Below are 20,389 nucleotides of genomic sequence, written 5' to 3' on the forward strand. Positions count from 1 at the left end.
CTGTTGCTGTTGTCGTCGTCGCTGTTGCTGTCGTTCGTTCCTGCTCCACGCCTCCTCCTGCACGTCGCCAGGTCGCTTCCTTGTACCTGGTCTGCCTCAACCGCCTGGTACCTGACCAACGTGACGTACCGCGGTACCTTCCCTCCAGACCAACCCAAATGGAACCAAGCCACCCCTTGCTGTTGCCGTTGCCCGTTCCTTGCCTTTCCTGACCGTGCTGTGCCTCCCACTTCTTTCTCGCCTTGCGACCCTTGTCCTTCTTGTCCCGTCCCTTCCTCCCGAATACCTTAAACACAAGCCGCGACCAGACCTTCCGCTCTTGCTACCAAGGCGTATTTGTTTTCCTTCTTTCAGGAACCTCTCTCAACACCAAGCAACTTTGCTTCTCGACCTCGAGCGTCGACACTCGACCGAGCCCGAATCCGCGAGGAACTGGCATTGCGCCGGCCTCCCCATCTCTTCCCCTCCCCTCTTGCCGCCCAGTCTGCCCCGCCGAAGCAGACTTCAGATCCACCACCACCACCAACGAGGACGAGCTTCGTCCCCAACAGCGCACATCTCACATCAGACGGTCGCGACAGCACAGCTTCCGAGTTGCGCCACAGCTGCTGCTATTGCGAAAGCTGAAGCTGCCCGCCTGTCTTCCCACCGATTCTTCTAATGTTCGCATTATGATTTCCATGCAGCGTTCTCTTTCATCGCCCGTCCGCATAGTGTCTGCTCGTACGTCGCACACCCGCTTGCCCTGGCGCCCAACCACGGCTTCTTGCTTGTGTGCGCCCCCATGCTGACCAACGCTGCTTGTCCGCCGCAGCTGCTTCACAAGATGGCGCGAACCCCCCGCGATCTCCGACTCCTCCCTCCGAGAGTTACAATACCTCCTTCAGGTCCCGCCGTCAGCAGCGATCTCCAAGTCCCACACAAACCCCCGAGGCTGTAGCCCTGCCCGTCCGCCGAAGCGAAGACGTGCCCCGAAGAGGCTCCCACCAGAAACCCGTAATAGCCCAGGCTGTGACGCCCACTGCTTCGTCTCCTGTCAAGGCCACAATGGAAACTTCCCAGGAGGACACGCCCTCACCGGTCGCCGAAAAGACAGCTTCACAAGCCGTCCGCAAGGCCCTGCTCCCAGATCCCTCTTTGTACACGAACCCTCACATGGCCCCCGAACCCGATGCCACAACTTTGGAGGAACTTGCCCACCTGGTTAGGTTGTCCAAATACCAGGAGCGCAAGCGCGCAAACACAAGGATTCGTTTGCAGAGGAACCTCATTTCTACAGCACTGTCTGCTCGTTTGAATCGCTGTGGTGAGATTGCCCGGAAGAACTTGGTCGATTGCTTCCGCTCCGATGACAAGAAGACCTTTTCTGCCCTCTTTAACGCCATTCACGATGTGCGCAAAAGCTGCGACGAGCTGCGTCGTTACGCGCTCTTGGAGCCGGAGCTAGACTCACTGCAATCACCGGCCTTGGTCTCCTCGGAAAGCCTGGAAACCCCGCCCAAATCAACATCGGGTGCCAGTTCTCTTGGTTCTATGACCCCTTTTCTATCTGAACTGCCCGCATCTATTCGGGAAATATTTCTCAACTTTCTGACCCAGATCCGGACAAACCCAGACTATTTGGCTACGAGGTTGTGTTCTCTAACCCCCGCAGAATTGAACGCTTTTACCAGTTTTCACCAAGGACTCGAGCCTGTTGAATCTGTGCTGCCTTACCATGGCCGCTCTAACACCCGGGGCCACATGGGATCTAGCAGCCGAACGCCCGCCCACCTGCCCACTGCAATCGAGCGCCTGCTCTCCTTCCAGCGGCACGATCCCCTATCGGCTTTAATACACACCTGCTTCGCCAACTCTGCTGGACCCGACAGTGCCGAAGACCGGAGGCGCACCGAGATCTGGGGAACGGCCTTGGCGCGGCTCATCACGGAGTCCAAGTCTGCCAGTGAGCCCATTCTGATATCTGTTCTCAATGTCTGGACGGCCATGCGTGACTGGTCTGGAAAGTCCAACATGGAGTGGTACTTGATGAAGATCCTTGAGGATGGCGCATTTCTTCTGGACAAGGCCGAGGACCAGCATGGAACCCGATTCAACCTGGCAGACTGGACTTCCAAGGACAGTATCGCTGCTGAGGAATTCTACGACCGTGCCGTCAACGAACTGTTTGAAATCATTGATGACGAGGACGCAACAGGCATTCCCGAGGGCCTTATCGAATTGGGCAACGCAATCCTGAGAAAGCTAGACAACAAGCTTGTCGAGGGCACTCGCAATTGGTTTGTATACAAGTGGCTCTTCTCAAGCTTTTTACTTGGCGTTGTCATCCACCCGGAAAGCCATGGCCTTATGGGCGAGTACCACATCACCGAGTACGGGCGTCAAAAGATCCTCAAACAGGTTGCCATGAGGGCGTCCCAGCTGGTTGTGGAAATCACCTGGAACAAGAAGGGAACTGTTTCTACCCCACCCAAGATTCAGGAGCACGTTGAGAGTATCCTGAACCGCTTCAAGCGATCCCGCTCTCAGAGGCCCCCGCCTCGGCTACTTCCCGCTCGCTCCATTACCTCCCTCCGAGAGACTGTTGAGGTTCACCCCTACTTGGTTGTCAGCCCCGCTGACTTGGTCACTCTGGTGAACGCTCTGTTCCCTGAGCGTCGTCCCATGTCTCAGTCTAGCGGGCTGAGATCCGGTGCACCATCTATTTCTGGCTTCTCCGCAATCTCACAACCTATCTCCATGGCAGGCAGTCGACAAAACTTTGAAACAGCCTCCATTCTCAGCACGAGTGCATCGTCGGTTCTCAGCGATGCCACGACGTCTCGAGAGACGAACATAGAGGAGCAACGGACTGGCTCACCCCAACGGTACTCGCCCCCTGTTTTGGATCCTCTGTCTCAACGACGACTCAGCAACTACGAAGACGACGGCTACCGCCTTCGCTTTGCTTTGCGAGAAATGACTTCTCAGGTTGGAATGGATGTCATCCAAGGTTCCTGCCACCCGTGTGCCGAACGTTGGGCTGTCTTGTTCATCTCTGCGGATGGAAACAGCTTGTCCAGCCAGATGACTTATGATCCAGACGAGGAAGTCGAAGAGGAGGAAAACTCCTCGACGAGTGATACTGACGATGATGAGATTGACGACAAGCCCGAACTGGACAAGGATTACCATCAACTCCGAGACTCCATCCTGAAGCTCGTTGAGGACTATGAGATACCCCAGAGTATTGAACCCCAAGGTGGCCGGGCCCAATTCAGCAACCGCGCCACTGGCATCAAGAAGTACCGATCGAAGAACAAGATTATCACTGCTGAAAAGTCCACACCCAGCAGGAATCCCTATCGCCGGCGCGAGGTCGAAGCGCAAGCAAGTCAAGCCGATTTACAAGCCAAGGAGACTGTAACTGCGCAAGACTCGGAAAATTCCGAAGGCCACGAGACTGAGCCGCCTTCCGTCCTCGTTGCCATGCTGAATGCAGCGTCCTCCCAGTCACGAGCCCAAGCAGATTTCGTCTCAGCGCACCTTTATTGGAAGACCTTGCAGCAACTCAATGCTCTCAGCTCAGAGTCTCTCCGGCGCAACGGCTTTGCCATCCTTCTGAACATCTTCTCTCGCGGCCCCAGAGATTCCATCCGCCGTTGCGCATCTGCCATCGAGGAGTACGACGCGTGGCTCGTCTGGTTGAAGCAGAGCCAAGAGCGCCACGAAGGTCTTATTGAGGCCATGATGAGGAGATTGCGTGCTCTTCGTGACAAGATGTGGTACGTCACTGACGTCCGCAACTCTGCGCCTTACGAACAGAGTCGCAACATTTGCGCAGCTCTCAAGACGATGGGAATGCCCCGGCGTTACAACTCCTACCAACGCAACCGTGCCCATCTGGCTCGAGCACCCGCATCCAGTTACCTGTACCGCACTGAGACTCAGATCATGGACCTGCTTGCAGCTGCAGAAGAGCAGGGTGGCCCCAACAAGCTGAGTGACGACCAAGCGGATAAGACATCACGCTGGCTTCAACAAGCTGGTGTCGAGAACTTTTGCTGCGGAGAAGAGAGGATCCACAGATTCACCTGCGAGGTGGACACATGCATCTCCAAGTTGATCGGAGAGTCCATCATGGACGGCCCAGTCCTTTGGTCGAGCGAGCTCTACCAACGCGACAGGCGCAACCTGGAAACCAACAACAACAAAGGTCCCCGCGACAGAGAACACAACTGGGACGATTCTGCTAGCGTCATGAGCGACCCCGAGCGACGATTCATGTCTACTGGTCGTCCCAACTCTGTTCGGGATCTCCGAGCCATGTCAGCTCACAATTCTAGTCAGCAGTCCTTCGACTCTGGCAGCTACCGTTTCTCAAGGGCAAGCACCGTCTTGTCCGACATCGTTGATGGACCGGACTACTTTGGCGTTTCTTCGCCTGTCCACACCATCGACTCTAGTTCTACGTTCTGGTCACCTTTCCAGTCGGCCATCTCACCGAGCTCTACCACGTCTCGGGCCCAGTCTCCCACGACAAGCGTGACAAATCTTTCCGCCTCCTTCCAGCAACACTCCCTTGGCTCTCATGCCAGTCACTCCATCGGTCGGCCAGGCACCTCGGCATCGTCCAATGAGACGGTGCATCAACAGCGACTCTCCGAAGAGAAGGCCCGTTTTCTCAACGAGCTGCGCCAGACTTTGGTCAGCCTTCTCCTCTCTGATCTCGGTACGCTTGTCTTTGCTCGCGGCGCAGAGACCGATGATTGGTTTTCGACTTTGGGCCAAGAGTGCATTGATCGACGCGACTCGCTCGACAGACGAGCACGCCGGATGGGCAAGTCAGGCAAGCTGCGTGTCATTGAGAAGAAGAAGAGTTTTGGAAACTTGCGAGGAGCCGGAGAAACCGACAAGAACTCCGAGACGACGGAAACAGGCAGCACTCCAGGCAACGACAACTCTGCAGCCATCACTGAGACCATCTCCACCCGTTCCAAGCAGCCTGCCAAGGAATCGACTCCCGAGTTTCCCTTTAAGAAGGCCTTCCAACGACTCCTCCGCATGTTCAGCGTTCACCCCAACCCTCACGCCAAACTGGGCGCTCTTTACGAGCTGGAGCAGCTCATTGTCGCTTCTCTAGCCACTGGTTCCAAGAAGTCCCGACTTGGATGGAACCGGTCCGAGTTCATGTCACCCGCAGCCGATGAGTCTACCGTCAACAGTCGCTCCAACCCTCTCGAGGAGGTGATTGACAATGTCAGAGAGAGGCGGTCTCATGCTCTCCAGCAGTTCCCTCTTAACTCCCCGCCAACTGTTGGTGGCCAAATGAGACCAGGCACTTCTGACGCTCGGACGGTCGCCTCGAACAGCGCGACGAACAAAGACGCCATCACCAATGTCCTCCGAACTCTCTTCCGCGACTCTTCTATCCGTCCCAAGACGCTTTTCCGTGACCTGCAATTCATCGCATCTTTTGTCAACCCAACAATTCTGGACAGCACCGAGAAGGGCACTGCCTTTTGGGATACTGGTCTTGCAGCGCTAGGCCTCAAGCAAGAGGTCTGCCGTACCATGATTGAGGTAGCGGACGAGGTTCAAGGCGTCTACACCAGCACTCGCAAAACCACAAACGATACACAACTTCACGATCCCGAGCGGCTGGATACCGACTCGCCTCCTCCTGTCACCACAGCATACAGCTTGGCGCAGGCAGGAAAGATGTGGACTATTACGGCCAAGGAGGGTCTTCCCACCGCTCAACGTGAGCTGGCCATCTTTTACCTATCCAACCCCGAGCTTGTGGAACGCACCACGCTGCCTCTGTCTAAGCCTCGCGAGGTCTTCAAGCAAGCCGTCATGGACAAGTACGCCGGCACTTCCGGACGCAGCGGTCCAGGTGCCAGCAGACTGTATGCTGCAGACCGAAGCCGGGCTTCTGGCGGCTCCTCCAGTTTGGGTGCTGTCGGCGCTCAGCATCCCGGCCAAGACTCGGGGCTCAAGGATGGAGACGTCCGCAGCGACCCCGCACTCATGTGCGTGGCGGTCCACTTCTTCCAGGCGGCAGAGCAAGGCGGCGATGAGCTCGCCACATCCTTCCTCCGCCAGAACGAGTTCAATGCAATGGCTTAGGCTTTGCATAGAGGTGCGAACCATTTACGTTTATAACTCTTGATTTTGATGCATTTCCTTTCGCCAGCTGCGCCGGGGGCGGGCTCTTTTTTTTTAAAAAATGACTCTAGGAATTTCACGATGGCATGTGCGGTCTTATTTATCATGGCATTTACATCGGCATTTACAGCGGAGGTCAGTATTGTAGGCATGTTGTCGCTTGACAACTGGACAGAACACGTGCTCGAATGCTTTTCGTTTCTTTGATACACTCAACCCATGTAGACAGTGGGACATTAGCAGCGGGCATATGGTTTTGGAGGATATACCACTTCGTATGATTATGACTAGGATATGAAATATAGGCTTGGGTTAGACGATTACGAATGCCACATGTTTTTATTTCAAGTGACTTGCCCTTGTTTTTCAACTCAAATGTGAACGCTAGTTCGACGGATTGCGAGGGGAGAACAGCCGGCTCGCCGTCTCAGCCGGTTGGCTTTCGGCGTCAGGGGACCAAGCCAAATGCTACGTCATCGCCATATCGCCTGGAAACGCTTGAATTGCACCAGTGTTTCTCAACCACTCAGGATCACAATAGCTCCCCAGTATAGCCTTTCCTAGGTCCTGACATTCATTGGTTCTTTTCCCTCACAATCACCGGTACTTTTATAATCTACGCGTTCCTCTGCGAAGTCATCATGATTCAATTTGCGTCGAATAATTGCAGGCGGACGCGTAGGGACGATGGGGTGGATGGTGCCAGGGTGCCCTCGGGTCCGCGGGCGTGCCCCGCTCTTGGTTCGCGACGCGCTGGAACGCGGTGACTTCAGGCGTAGGGGGTTTAAGAAATTGGCTTTCACCGACAATTTGGCTGTCCAGCTCTTGCAGCTGAAATATGAGTTGAAAGTCGGGGTTTAAATACTTTTTGACGCGTGAAATTGCGGGGTTCTGTGGGAGTGACGGTGGTGCTTGTGTTCCCCTATTCGGCAGGCATGCCTTCAGCAGGTATGGAACTGGGAGGCCATCCACGTAAGCCTTCGATGAGTGATTGTTGTGAACAGACCCCAAACAACTTGAAACGGTGGATTATTTAAAGAAGACTCATTGTATCCAGTTTTGTTGCCAGACAATCATACAGTTTGCTTCAAGTGCTGTTTTGCTCAAGCCATTGCCACGCGTTGGTTAAATTATGGCCACCATGCCCTACGTGAGGGAAACAGTCGAGACTCGCCGCATTAGAGGCCTCCCATTCTTTGACGATACCACTTTGCTCTTCTGTCTGCGTATTCTCTTAGGATAATGTTCTAGCGATGTAGTCGAGCAGTCGAAGGATGCCCATGCTGAGATGATGCCATCGAGGTGCTTGCCCTCGAGGGCGCGAGGGCCGGCCAAAATACGTGAAAAGCATGCGTCCTAGAGCTCGACCCCATTATTGTTGTTGCCGTCAAGCAGGTTCAGGATCATTTGCTCTTCAGGTTTTATAAACTTTGGGAGGTAACTTATATCAATCTAACTGGACGGCAGGGGACATGGAAGAGACTAGAGTGTCGGACTTCGCGTCTGTCGCTTGTACTACGCTACTTTTATACCGCAAGTCATTATCTGTCCTACACTATCAAACACAATCTGGGGTCAAGAAGACTTGTGAAAATGTTGATCTCGAGACTACAATTTCCAGGTACTGCTTAGTATCTGGTCTGCGCTGCCGTGCCGTCTCTTGAGAAGTTTAATGCTCTCTCTTATTTAAGAACAATGAAAGGAAAACATAGAGATAAGACCGTGGCAAAGTATTCTGATTCCCGGACGTGGAAGATTGTCAGACTGATTAGGATGTGCGTATGTTTTCTACTGTCCATATGTATGAGATAGCTGTCTTGATACAAGCCCAATGTGAAGAAGGATTAGATTGCGCAACATTTCCTGTACACGGATACTAGCGGCTTTAATATACTTGTGGGAACTCAGTCAAAATGAAGACATGCCCTCAAAGATTCCACCGCGGACGATTCGGAATTTGATGCTCATAGTTCAATATATAAGCTCTGCCTGCTTACCTCTCCCGATTTTAGGAATCAAAATCGACGAAAGGATTCTGGAGCCGCCTTGTGACGTTTCATGAATTACCATGTTGACTGCGATCCCCATATATGGACTGATGGAAGATGGAAAGTCATGTTATGTTGCTTATACAAGTTCATCCTCCGTCTACGCGGATATAAATACGGCGAAGTCAAAGCCGAAAGGCAGGTAGCGAATAGTTCTTCGCATGGAAAGAATGTTATTGGATATGTTTGTAGATACGACTTATATCATGATGGATACGAGACCTATTGTCGTCGATAAAGTTGGTCTCGCTCGGAAGCTGGGATATCCTCTGGAAACATTGGGCCACCTCATAAATGGGATACGATGTGGCTTTTGAAAACACATTGACTGTGACTAGTAACAGAAATCACATTGCTACAAAACTGAAGCTTGCTTTCTAACGTTTAAAAAAGTTAAGCAGAATGTACTGAGCCTGGTCAGGATTTGCACACCCAAAGTTGCATGCACTTGATTGAGAGGCTGTGTTCAAGCAACGAGGACTTTGAGGCTTGACGATTAGGCCACCGAGTACGTATAAAAACACTGCTGTTTATCATCTCCGCCGAATTCATGAAGAATACTTGAAGAGAAGGCGTACTGAATTCTTCCAATACGAAGACATACCAACCGACGTGCACATTGCGTGTTTTGATGATTCTGCGCGCGAATTCGACTTACAAGCCAACGATCTCCAATTATCGCAGGACTGATTTAGAGAAGCCGAAACGCTTCAGACTAGTTACTTTTATAATCGGAGAGAAACTCTTTCTTGGTCTACTGTAGATTGAGTCACTAGCCTGATAAACTGTTGAAGCCCCTCATGGAAATCCCGCTCATAAAGCGTGCTTTCCGAGCTGCCTCCGAGAGCGGCTGTTGTTCCAAGGCTGAGGCACCTCTACTATTGAATATCGGAGTAGTGATGTTTCAGAGTGACACACAGTGAGCTATTAGAAAGTGAATATGTGGCGCACAGAGGGCTTTTCCGTTGAAACTCGGAATCTCTCCCTCATCCCGAATTCCGACACTGAAGTTTCCGGCAACCGGGACTCGACACGTGTGGGCTCACGTGTGTTTGAGCTCATATAAAGAGGTCAGTTACGGCCGCTCATGGATGGGCAGAGCTCAGACAAGCTCTACCTGCCCTTGCGCCTTATTGTCTTTGCGGCTTCAATATCTCCCGTCTATGGCAGTGTTGAATGCGTGCTAACAACCATGTCGTTGCTGTGATGCATTATTCCCGCGGCTCCGATAGTCATTTACACCTTCATGCCTGAATTGTTCTCGGAATCTTTGGACTCTCGGTTTCTTGGCTTGAAAATACGTAGTTCGAGTTTTGGAAATTAGATGGACCTTTGACAAATCAATTCGCATTACATTTTCTACAGCTGGTTGATCCAGATGAAGACGTTCTTGACCTGTACAGTCACTTGATTTTCTCTACTACGTGCGTCATCAATGGTAGAATAGACCGATCATCTTCCACGACTTCAGAGCCACGCGTTAAGTTCAATTGATTCGTCCAGTCTACTAATTTTTGCTTTTGCAACGGAAACTCTCATCGCATTGTAACCTCATCTGGTGTCATCTTGCTGCTCTGACGGCTCTCATTATCCGTCTAGGCATGTGGGCGCAAATATTGACGGCTTCAAACAGCCGGAAGTTACCGCATGCCACTCCCAGTTGGTCTGGTTGGGCGCTATTTCGAGCAAGTTTAGTCAATGTTCGTACACCCTGGTTGACATCTCGAGGCGGATTCGCTGCATTCTCACAACCCGCAAGGAAGTACGCAAGTCATCATGCTATTCTCCTGAGTGCTGCATCCGGTTATCCGGGTTCCGCGGGCCCTCCTCCACACTTTCTTTTGGGTATTTGGGTAACTTCAGTGTTTAGATGAGTCGCCGATCTTCACTGCGGGCTACCCAAGGTGACGAATCTCTCCCACATTCCCCGGGGACATGCCTGCGCGCTTAAGTTCAATTTACTCCATTTAGCCTGAAAACTTGGCTCTTTTTAGCGTGTCATATTCTACGCGTGCAGCATGGCTTTCCTAGTAATCTTGACAGAGTCAAATTATTCAAGGCGATGGGAAGCCTTGTTTACGTTTTGTTGTTGTCACTATGGTATCACAACATTGTGCTATGAAATCACAACATCCGGTTTCTTGTCATGACTGCCACCACCTTTGTAACCACCACGCCAGTGATGCAGTAGTATGACAGAAATTTTGTTGCATGACATCTGCGAGAAACCAGCTTAGGCTTTCTCATTATTTCGAAACCGAACGGTAGAAACATCGTAGAGTCTGCCTTACCTCTAAGACTGAAACCCCCGGCCAGTAAACTCCTGTCAGAATTCGTAACCTCCGTCCAAGCGCAGCGGGTACCAGCTTTCAGCTGAACTTCCGACGAACCACCAGTTTCTCAGAACCCTACAGCAATCCCTATTGTGATGACGACGCACAGCGATGCAGTGAAAAAACACTCGACAAATGGATAGCCTGTTGTTGAGGGGGTTATGATGTGTACGGTGCCGATCATCCGATGTTCGAGAACAAGTCCTCCAGTCCCAGTGAGGGCTTCGTCATCTACACCGCCGCAGTCGATCACCATATAGCGGGTGAGTTAATAGTTGGTCAACGCAGAAGCGGCAGTCGGTGCCAGCCACAGCGATTCTGCTCCAATGGTGACCGAGGCAAAAGTGGTCCTCGTCTGCCCTAGAAGGCTTCGCGCTAAGGCAGTCTGCCAACAGACTTCTGGGGGGAAATTGGAAGCATAATTTTTAGAGCGCAACTTTTTCTGCTGCGGCTGGCGTTGTGGGCTCACTGACGACTGCTTCTGGCAGGTCCCCCGGTCTCAGAGTCTCTATCGGGACAATGGACCGCGAAGAATTGGGCATCGTAGAGTGTTGACCCGCGTGGACGGAGGGGCTTCCGGGCCGTGGAAAGGGGAAAAAGGGCAAAAGGGCAAAAGGTTCTCCTGAAAAAGTTGTCCCCTCAAGGCACAGGGGTTTCCGGGACCTATTTTGGGATGTGCGGGTGGGGGAATAGGCGTCGGGAGCCGCAAAGCTTGGGAGGGTGCTAAGCAGGGGTCTCCCTCTACGGGAAGTCCACCACGGACCGTCTTCCTCCTGCGCCACAGGGCTGTCAAGCCAACGGCTGCAGTACCGAGATCGTGGTTCATGCGTTTTCCGTCTCTTTTGTCGTGGGAATCGGACGTTGGTCGGTCGTCCGCCACACGGGATACCCATCGCTCATTCCGTCCCGATGACATCTATCGATTGACTGCCCAGATGGATATCCCGGCACGAGAACTCGCTCTCGCCCCAGTAATACTGATTCAGGAACGGGTTTGTAGCAATTCAACCATTGAGTGTCTCTTTACACTGGGATATACAAGCCAGAAAGGGATGTTTCACGCCTTTAGCTAAGCCATTCAGACGAACTAAGGAAACACGCCCACATCCATGGGCTTGTTCCGTGAATTCCCTGGCAATGTGGACTCTCAGCATGATCCCGAACCGCCACATTATCAGATAATACAACGCATCTTATCGATTACCCCTGGCGGATCGTGACGAAGACCTCACGTCTACAGGGTGACATTCGGGACCGTGCCCCAGTTACCAGCAAGGTTATCCGCAGAGAGGCTGAGTGTCGAGCCGCTTCGACGTCGTCGTAAGCTTCACCACATGGTGGACTTGCAGAGTTGAACGTGGTCCAACAACGTGGATCACCAAGACATCATCTTGATGTTTGCTGTATTCAGGAGAAGCTCATCTCGAACATAAAAGACATCCTTTTCCACCTCCAGATTCGATTTTCTTTTCTCCTCATCACACAGCACACTCAAGCATCAATCACTCAACTCAACAACCAAACACTTTCCGCTCTTCAGCACCAACCACTCTCTCACACTTCACTCACTCACTCAACAACTTTTTCAAGTTCTTCAACTTTTCCAACCCACCAACCTTCAAAATGCAGTTCACCATCGCCACCATCATTGCCTTCGCCGCCGCCGCCCAGGCCGGCCCCCTCGCTCGCCGCGACCAGTGCAACACCGCTCCCTCCGCGGCTGCCAACGCCGACGTCGCTCCCTTCTCCCAGCCCACTGCTGCCACCGCCGACGCCTGCCAGAAGCTCTGCGAGGCTGATGCCTCTTGCCAGGCCTTCGTCTTCGGCCTCCCTGAGTCTGGCAACACTCCTCTCTGCTGGCTCTACAACGTTCCCGCCGCCCAGATCCCCACCCAGTCCAACGCCAATCTGAAGGTCTTCGACAAGGCCTGCACTGGTGTTCCCACCACCGCCCCTACCCAGGCCGACAACGGCTCCTCCAACAACGGCGCCGCCACCAACAACGGTGATGCCAACGCCAACAACGGCCAGAACCAGGACCAGCCCAAGAAGCGCAACGTCTGCGGCGCCGCCCCCACCGGCCCTGCCACCAGCTCCCCCACTCCTCTCCTGACCCGCGAGGACATCACCACCCAGGACGCCTGCCTTGCTCTCTGCAAGCAGACCTCTGGCTGCCAGGCGTAAGTCTCAGACTCTTCTCACTCCTCTCTCACAGACATCAGACTAACAACCTTCTCAGTGTCGAGTTCGGCAAGCCCTCCGCCAACGAGCCCGTTGAGTGCCGCCTCTTCAACGTCCCCGCCTCCCAGCTCCCTGCCCCCACCGACGGCCAGACCTTCGTCGCCTTCGACACCGCTTGCTAAATGCATTCGCCACAACCTCGAAGCCTAGCCAGCCAGCTCAACGACCTCTGAGTTCGCGACGATGAAGCCGATCGGGCCTGGCAGCGACTTCGCCAACTATGACATGACATCAAACCAGCTTGGGTGTTATGGGGGATGACGGATGATGTACACCACAAAAACCATTTCTTTTCTCTTTCTCTCTCTCTGTCCTCTTTGTCTTTCCTATGGTCACGGGCAACGTCTCTCTTTTTCCTTTTTTCTCTGAATCTCCTATAGAACATCGGGTCAAGAGCATAAGTGCCGTTTTGAATTGAAAATCGAAGCTGCTGTGCGCTTTCTTTAAAACTTTGGATCCAAATGCATCGGTGATATGACAGTGACTTGTAACTTGGAAGCCCAATTGGCTTTATAAACTTCAGAAGCTTAACCGCGCAGCAATACAAGCTTTCTTCACCTGTTGACTTTGGGGTCTTCAGCAACTCTCTCAAGCTCAACACCAAAGTCGAGGGGTTTCTCGACGGATGCAGCTGCCACCAGAGCAGCCACGCCTGAGTACTGGGTTCCGACATCCAGTTCAGTGGTGTTGAAGGGGCCAGTCCAGCGCAAGGAGGTCTGTCCGTTTCTTGAACCATATCCCCACAAGGCCTGGGCGTTCCGTTCCAAGAACTGTCGATAGCTAGGGTGAGGACTCCTCTTATGTAGCGTTGCTAGCCCACCAGTAAATATCCCCTTGAACAACCTCTGATCCCCATCGCATGGTTTGCCAGTCGTCTCGCAAGGCTCACGGAGAATACCCCGCTCGTTGACCAAATTTCTGTTCTTCAGCACAGCCTGCGCAATTCTGTTTGCATCATCCAAACAGCACCCACCAGGCGTAGCTTTGTCAAGTTCAACAAGTGCCCCGAGAATAACCCCTTGGTTGTACGTCCAGGTTGTTCCCATGTCGTTCTTGCAACGATCATTCAACCCATTATTGATGATTCCTTTCGAGTTGATCATACCGCTGTTTCTGAACCAGGACCACCCCTTTTGTGCCCCTTTCAGATACTTGCTCTTCTCCATGGCCGTGGATGCGCGGTTCGCGAGGTGGGCTGCGACGCTGAGATAGAGCTCGTTCTGAATGGCCCCGAGATACGGATGAGGATCGCTCCTCGTCCATGGGATGCCGCCATCACACTTCGTTCCCCAGGCATCCGTCATGTTGTCAAATATCGATTTGGCCGTGTCAAGGTATTCCGGCATAAAATGTTCAGTGCCCTGAGTCATATCTGAGGCCTTGATGAACGCGAGAGCCCACCAGCCGCCGTCGTCGTAGTAGTCATTGGTGAAGTTTCCACCGCCCTTACTCTTGTTCGTTTCGTACGTATGCGCGACAATTGCCGTGACATTCGACTTGAAACTCGTTTCGATCGTCGCGAGATCGATGAGAGCCGTAAGACATCGAGCGGATTGCCACCAATGATTCTCATCCGGCCAAAGGCCGAGACTGGCGTTGTAGTTCCTCGTTTGCAAGACATTGGCTGCCTGCAGAGCATGCTTCAGGAAACTAGACTGCACGACTGACTGGATTTGATTCAGTCCTGAAAACGAGAGGAACCTCGCGAATAGCATCCTGTCAGCCTTAGGCGATATGTGCCATTCCAGCTTGTGGTCTTTCCTGTTGTTGATCGGGTTTGAAAAAATCTAAGGTTTTCATGTTTCCTCCATGGAGTTTGCGTGTTCCCGACTTCCCCATTTCTTAGCTCAATATGATGATAAAGTTTCACACTGTCTCTCAACACCCGACGTGACCGCAACCAAATAGACTTTCGGCCTGCAATGATCAAGCTTTCAATACAAAAGCCAAACCTGTAGCTTGTGTCGTCTGTTCAGAGCAATTAGCTGAGGTTTTGTCGGGTATCTTCAAACTTAATTCCATACCTAGGCAGGAATAAGGGACTGAACCTGTTGCATATCTTCGGTAATACAACCAAGCTGCTGCCGTGCCGCATCATCATGCGAGTATACATCACAAATAGTTCCAAGAATACCAGATGTTCTTGGATTTCTCTGACAGCGCTGGAAGAACCTCAGCTTGCACTTGGAGGTATCGACCAATACTTATGCCTCCGCGCGGCGGAAACCCCATGGGCAGTCGCAATCATAGAAAGCATGAGAGGGAAGGGGTACATTGGCTGTGTTAATTTCTGACGAGAATCTGACTACCACAATCTTTTACTCACAAATTACGTCAATTCGTTCTTTTAAAGCTGTCTCGGCAACCCTTGAACTCGAACTAAGAGCAGACCGTACAGCAAATGGATAGACAAGCCGGCCGAGTAAGCGGGCGTTCAGGGAGACTTATATTTGGCCTGTCACTCTCACTGTCGTTTGTTATACAGCAAAGAAATACATCAAGCTTTTGCATGTGACGGAAAAGAATGTTTCTCTTTCTGAAGTTTCAGTCTTGGTAGCTTCTTGGTCGGTGATCAATCCGTCCGCAGCACTTTCGTCGCCTCCAGTCTCCAAACCATTCCCGCATTATTCAACGTTGTATAGAAAGAGGATAATGAGAAATACTCATTTATAAGGAGTAACCCATCCCCCGTAACTGTGAAGACGACACAGGCTGTTGATTGAAACAACGGAGCGCTTCCGTTTGAGCTAACCTGAAGCCTAAAGCACTCACGACAGGCTACATTTTGCTTGCAGTATATCGGTGGTTTTCAGCCTTCTGGTATAATTTATACCAGCATAACGGAGTCTTTACGTTTCAGAGAAATGTCTTATAAAAGGTCTTGTGATGTGCGGCTAGTAATCTCCCATCAAGAATGTTTGCTTCACCGCATTCTAGTCATTAGGCTTTCACAAAGCGAGCAAAGAAACCACGGTTACAATAGGAGTTGTAGAAAGCACGAGGGGCTAGATCTTCGATTACGCATTTGTATTCTCTGTGATCTATGTCCGGTAGTTGTTTATTGTATAATGAATACCAATGTGCTGCAGTTCCCAACCAAGTCCAAGTTTTCTGGCTCAGCAGTTGTCAGCAAGAATGACCGGAGCATCCAGTTGTCTGGGGGGATTCTCAAGAACGTCATTTGCGTATGTCACGCTGATTGTTGTGAAGCCAAAAAGTGTGCTTTGCAATGTTTTTATATCGCAGAAGTCAAGAAAAACTGGCATCAAACACACACTCAGTCATTTTCTGGTCGTGTCTATCAGATTCCGATGGCAGGGCGGAAATATTTACCTATTTATTAGAGCATTTATATCGCAAACTTTCTGGGTTTAGATTAGCAGACAAAGAATAGTAACTCTTCAGGCTCTATGGTTCAATCTAGCAGCGAACTAGTTTGATCGAGGCCCTCCGCTCGCCTCTAAGAGAACCGCATAGAGGCGGCCGGTTCAACACTACCCGTTTTCGAGTAGGTCTTCCCCGTCATTCTTCATCATCGGGTGTAGATTCGGAGGTAATAATCACCGAAGGGAAGAAGACGTGAGCATGGATGTGGGCACGCGAGATGAGTACGTTCCTGGCTACCTATGCAGCTCTAGTTCCCTCAACAGATAGCCACTGTGTGGATGGCACCCCATTGCCGGTGTTTGTAACCCGCAAGAATGTAAAGACAGATTGGTCTTAAATGCCCAAAGAAACGTGTAATAGTTGCATGGGAGCCAGTCACCTTACGACACGACGAGGTTCTCCAAGTACTTAAGAGACTACATACAACAACATATGGCCAGGAAAATAGTACCATAATTTGATGATAGCTTCAATCAGACTGGAAAGCAAAGCGAGTTGCCTCTCGAAGACCTCAAGATGTTATACGCTTACGAAAACAGAATCACCAACTTGCACAACTCACAGCGCGTCTCTTTCTGTCCGTTTCTCTCGGCATATTATGTGCAGCGGAATAAGAGGAGGACTCTAGCAGACTGACCATCACGATGTGCATAACCAAACCCTGATTTGTCCGCATGTCAACCACATACCTGTCAAGGGATAGTGACATTGCCCGATTAGAAGAAACCTTTCCTGAGGACATCCTCGATTGCTTGTGTCTGCTCTAACAAACTTCTGTCTGTTAAATTTAAATAGGCAGTGACATCAGTCTCGAGACCTCTCTCCGAACTTCTGCTAGCCACGAGGGAGGCCACTGGCCCAGCAAACTGCCAAGCCCCTGATTCCACACCCGCCTTCTTCGATAGATTAGACAACTCGCAAGGCAGATATAGAACGTCTTTCTCCCACTGTTATTGAGAAGACCAGAGCAATGAAAGTAGTGGCGAATCATTTCATTAGCAGCAATGAAACAATTCCGCTGCACATCCATCGCAAGATCCAAGCATCTAAACTAACCCATCCCCTACTCTGAAAAGCAAGCCTCCAGCCTTCCCACTCCCGCCCGTCACCCTTGCCGGCGCTCGGAATATATACACCAGAATACGCCCAGAGCACCAAGACGCTAGCTAGACATGCTGACTGAATAAGAAGTGCTGGAGGCGCTGCATGGGCTCTTGGGGTTTGCTCGGATCCATAACCTGACGAAAGCCTTTAGACCACCGGATTAAATTGCCTGCCCGAAATGATCGGCTGTCGAAACGTCGTTTTTATACCCCACTAAGGGCTCGAAAGGTACAGAATGGATGGCGGAAAAATTAGCAAGTACGTGCTAAACGACATCTCGACTGTTTCCAACACAAAAGGGAACAGGTCATTCTTGCTATCAAGATCATCTGTATTTCTTCGTCTCAAGGTACTTTCTAGCCCGAGATACTCGATACTAACTTAAAAGGTTCACGAAAACCACCTACGGCTTTGACCGAAAAGCCATGCAACACCTCTCCATAAGTTTCGTAAGCTTCCCCAGACGCAATCAGCGCCGCTTACACAGGTAGATATAACTATCTCCTAGACCGGAACGCCAATTTCTTTTTCATCCCCACGTCAGAGCCATTCACGTAATTCAGTTCCTCCTCTTACCATTACCATGGTATTAATAAAAATCAAGCTTTTGATAACCGCCCACGCGAAAACCGGAAACAAATGACGAGGCTACTGTCCTCTTCCGAAGCGAATGTCAAAGTCCTTGAGCACGCTCATGATACTCGCAGCCTCAACTTCGATGGGCAGCCGCGACGGGGAGGGCAGAGTCTGGCCGGGCTTGGGCGCGGCACGCAACTTAGGCAGCCACGAGCCGATATCGTCCGCGGCCTTCTCGAAGTTCTTGTGGCTGGACAAGGTCTGGTAGGCCTCGGCGCAGCTCAGACTCAGGCCGAGCTTTTCTTTGGAGGGAAGACGAGGAGGCGCTGACTCGGACTTGCAGCATCCGCCTCCCGGTCCGGCACCGCCGCAGCAGCCTCCGGAGCCGCCGCCCTTGCGCTCAAAATTTGCCGAGAGGGCGCGGCAGAAGAGGCCGGACTTGGGGTCAGCAAGGCACTGGGCGCAGGTTCCGGGGCCCTTGGGACCGCAGCCGCGGGAGATGGGGGCGGTGGGTTGAGTGGTCTGCGGACGAGGACGGAGCTTGACGGCTCCATCGGAGTCGATCTCCATGGGTGGAGGGACTGCGTCGTTCTCTGAGGGGGGAGGGGTAGTTTGCTGTGAGTAGGCGGGAGGAGGTCCGTAAGGGGTGGTAGCTGGGGGGCCGAGCGACATGGCATCTTCGGCGCAGACGCAGTAGCTTCCGTCCTTACAAAACCCACACGAGTCCTTGAGGGACATTGAAGGAAGTGGTTGGGGCTGGAGGATCTGAAAGGACTGCTGCGGCGGCGCAGGCGCCGGCTTCTTGGAGAACATGGCAGTAAAGTCGATCTCGGTCTCCTCAGCATGGGCCGGCTCGATGCGTGCACGCTTCTCGGAAGAAGTCACGGCCGAGGGAGAGGGTGCCCGCTTGAGATCTGACATGATGGCGCTCTTGATGGTGTCCTCGAGACACTGGCAACGACCGCCAAGGGTGCAGCCTCCGCAGTCGGCGAGGGGGGCCGCGAGAACGTCATTGGCACATTGGCAGTTTCCATCAGGGCCGCATGACCCGCAGCCAAACGGGGCCGGCGAGTCTTCCATCTGGGTAGAGTCCTCAGGGGACACGATTTGAGAGATTGAAAAAGGCTGGTTCGAGTGGCCAACCGAGGGAGTCGGGGGTTCGTGGTTCATGGTGACTGACGAGTCCCGGCGGATGGGTGACAGCTGGCGTCTGGCATTCGAGGGCTGATCTTGCATGCGTCGCTTCTGGCCTTCAAGCTCCGTCTCGGCCTTGACGCGGTCCTTCCTCTCGCGCTCCAATAGGGTCTCCAGCAGGACGCAGCGGGACTTGAAGGACTGCAGCTCCATCTCCAGACCGTGGACCTTGTCCTTGAGCTCCTTCTCGGTCTTCTCGTAGACATCGCGCTGCTCGTCGAGCTGCTCCTCCAGCTCGCCAACCCTGGCGGCCCTGCGCTCACGGAAGGCACGCTGGGCGGCACGGTTCTGGGCCTTGCGCTTGGTGGGGGGCGTATCGGTGGCAGGCTTGCGTCCGGGCTTCGGGCGGGGTGGGATGACCCATTCTTTGGTGGTCATGGACATCTTGGGAGCAGCCTCGGCGGGCGGAGGGCTGATTACTGAGGCCATGGACATCTTGTTGATGGGCTGGGGAGGCCTGGCTGAGATGGCGGGTGGTGCGGCGTTTGGTCGGATTGCTGGCAGCTGATGCGGGTGGGAGGCATTTGACGGACCGCTGCTGCCGGGAGTGGACGCACCGGGGGTCGAGGCCGTCGGCGAAGCAGCAGTTGGAGTAGAGACGGCAGACGAGGGAGCGGAGGGCGAGTAGACGCTGCTTCGTCGGATTTCGGTGGGTGGTGAGTTTGCGTTGGCGTTGACGACGGGAGAAAAGGTAGAGGAGGAGTGGGAAGAGGCGGAGGCGGAAGTGGAAAGACCTGAGGGCGCCATCATGGAAGGGACGAACTGGACGGACGGGCAGGTGCAGGTGGCACGCTCAGCAGGGCTACCGCAGGCGGGGATCGGTACGGGCGCTCATTCGCTGGCGGGCGTGGAGGGGTGGACACTGGCAGCTGGCTGTCAGGTGGTGGTGGGACCGTCAGGTGGTGTACAGTTGTAGTGGTAATTGTAGCGTGCCCGGCTTGCAGAATGTTGGTAGCGGGAGTTTAATTCCGAGGGTACGGTTCGGCGAAGTGGTGACGCTCGGCTGAAAGAGATAGGACGACGCTTTCTTGGTGTTTTTAAAATTTTGAGAGAAGATTGTAAAAGATGAGAAGAACAATCTCTTGCTGTTGTTGCGCCGTGACTCCTCGATTGCAAATGCTTTTGTTCTTGGACTGAGAGTCGGCTTTCCCTCTCGGAGCGGAATCGGCGATGTTGAGCTGATTGCGTCGAGATGCAGCGATCTGAGCTGATGCCGAGCAGATTTCCAGTAGACGACCCCTACAGAGACTGCACAGCTGATAGGCGCAGCGGGTGCGGGTGACGGGCAGGTCGAGCGAGGAGGGCTCGGAGACGTGGTGACTGAGTTGTCGTGTAAGTGAGGATTAGGAGTCTTAT

At 52.8% G+C, this 20,389-nt stretch overlaps 4 protein-coding genes across 4 annotated transcripts; 2 read left to right on the forward strand and 2 right to left on the reverse strand.

Moving 5' to 3' along the window:
- Positions 1-1,047: 1,047 nt before the first annotated feature.
- Positions 1,048-6,111, forward strand: COL26b_009311 (uncharacterized protein; the record flags this gene model as incomplete). The annotated part of the gene is made up of 1 exon (XM_053182042.1): positions 1,048-6,111. One exon carries the CDS (start codon positions 1,048-1,050, stop codon positions 6,109-6,111), a length of 5,064 nt encoding a protein of 1,687 aa, XP_053034049.1.
- A 6,043-nt stretch (positions 6,112-12,154) lies between these two features.
- On the forward strand, positions 12,155-12,894 carry COL26b_009312 (uncharacterized protein; the record flags this gene model as incomplete). Its single annotated transcript, XM_053182043.1, has 2 exons — positions 12,155-12,711; positions 12,771-12,894. The coding sequence occupies 2 exons, from the start codon at positions 12,155-12,157 to the stop codon at positions 12,892-12,894; spliced, it is 681 nt and encodes a 226-aa protein (XP_053034050.1).
- Positions 12,895-13,326: 432 nt separating this feature from the next.
- COL26b_009313 (uncharacterized protein) lies at positions 13,327-14,487 on the reverse strand (the record flags this gene model as incomplete). The annotated part of the gene is made up of 2 exons (XM_053182044.1): positions 13,327-13,707; positions 13,789-14,487. The coding sequence occupies 2 exons, from the start codon at positions 14,485-14,487 to the stop codon at positions 13,327-13,329; spliced, it is 1,080 nt and encodes a 359-aa protein (XP_053034051.1).
- A 3,424-nt stretch (positions 14,488-17,911) lies between these two features.
- On the reverse strand, positions 17,912-19,780 carry COL26b_009314 (uncharacterized protein; the record flags this gene model as incomplete). The annotated part of the gene is made up of 1 exon (XM_053182045.1): positions 17,912-19,780. The coding sequence occupies one exon, from the start codon at positions 19,778-19,780 to the stop codon at positions 17,912-17,914; it is 1,869 nt and encodes a 622-aa protein (XP_053034052.1).
- Between the last annotated feature and the right edge of the window lie 609 nt (positions 19,781-20,389).

This window comes from Colletotrichum chrysophilum, assembly GCF_026319265.1.
Source record: "Colletotrichum chrysophilum strain AFK26 chromosome Unknown scaffold_88, whole genome shotgun sequence".
Classification (NCBI taxonomy): domain Eukaryota; kingdom Fungi; phylum Ascomycota; class Sordariomycetes; order Glomerellales; family Glomerellaceae; genus Colletotrichum; species Colletotrichum chrysophilum.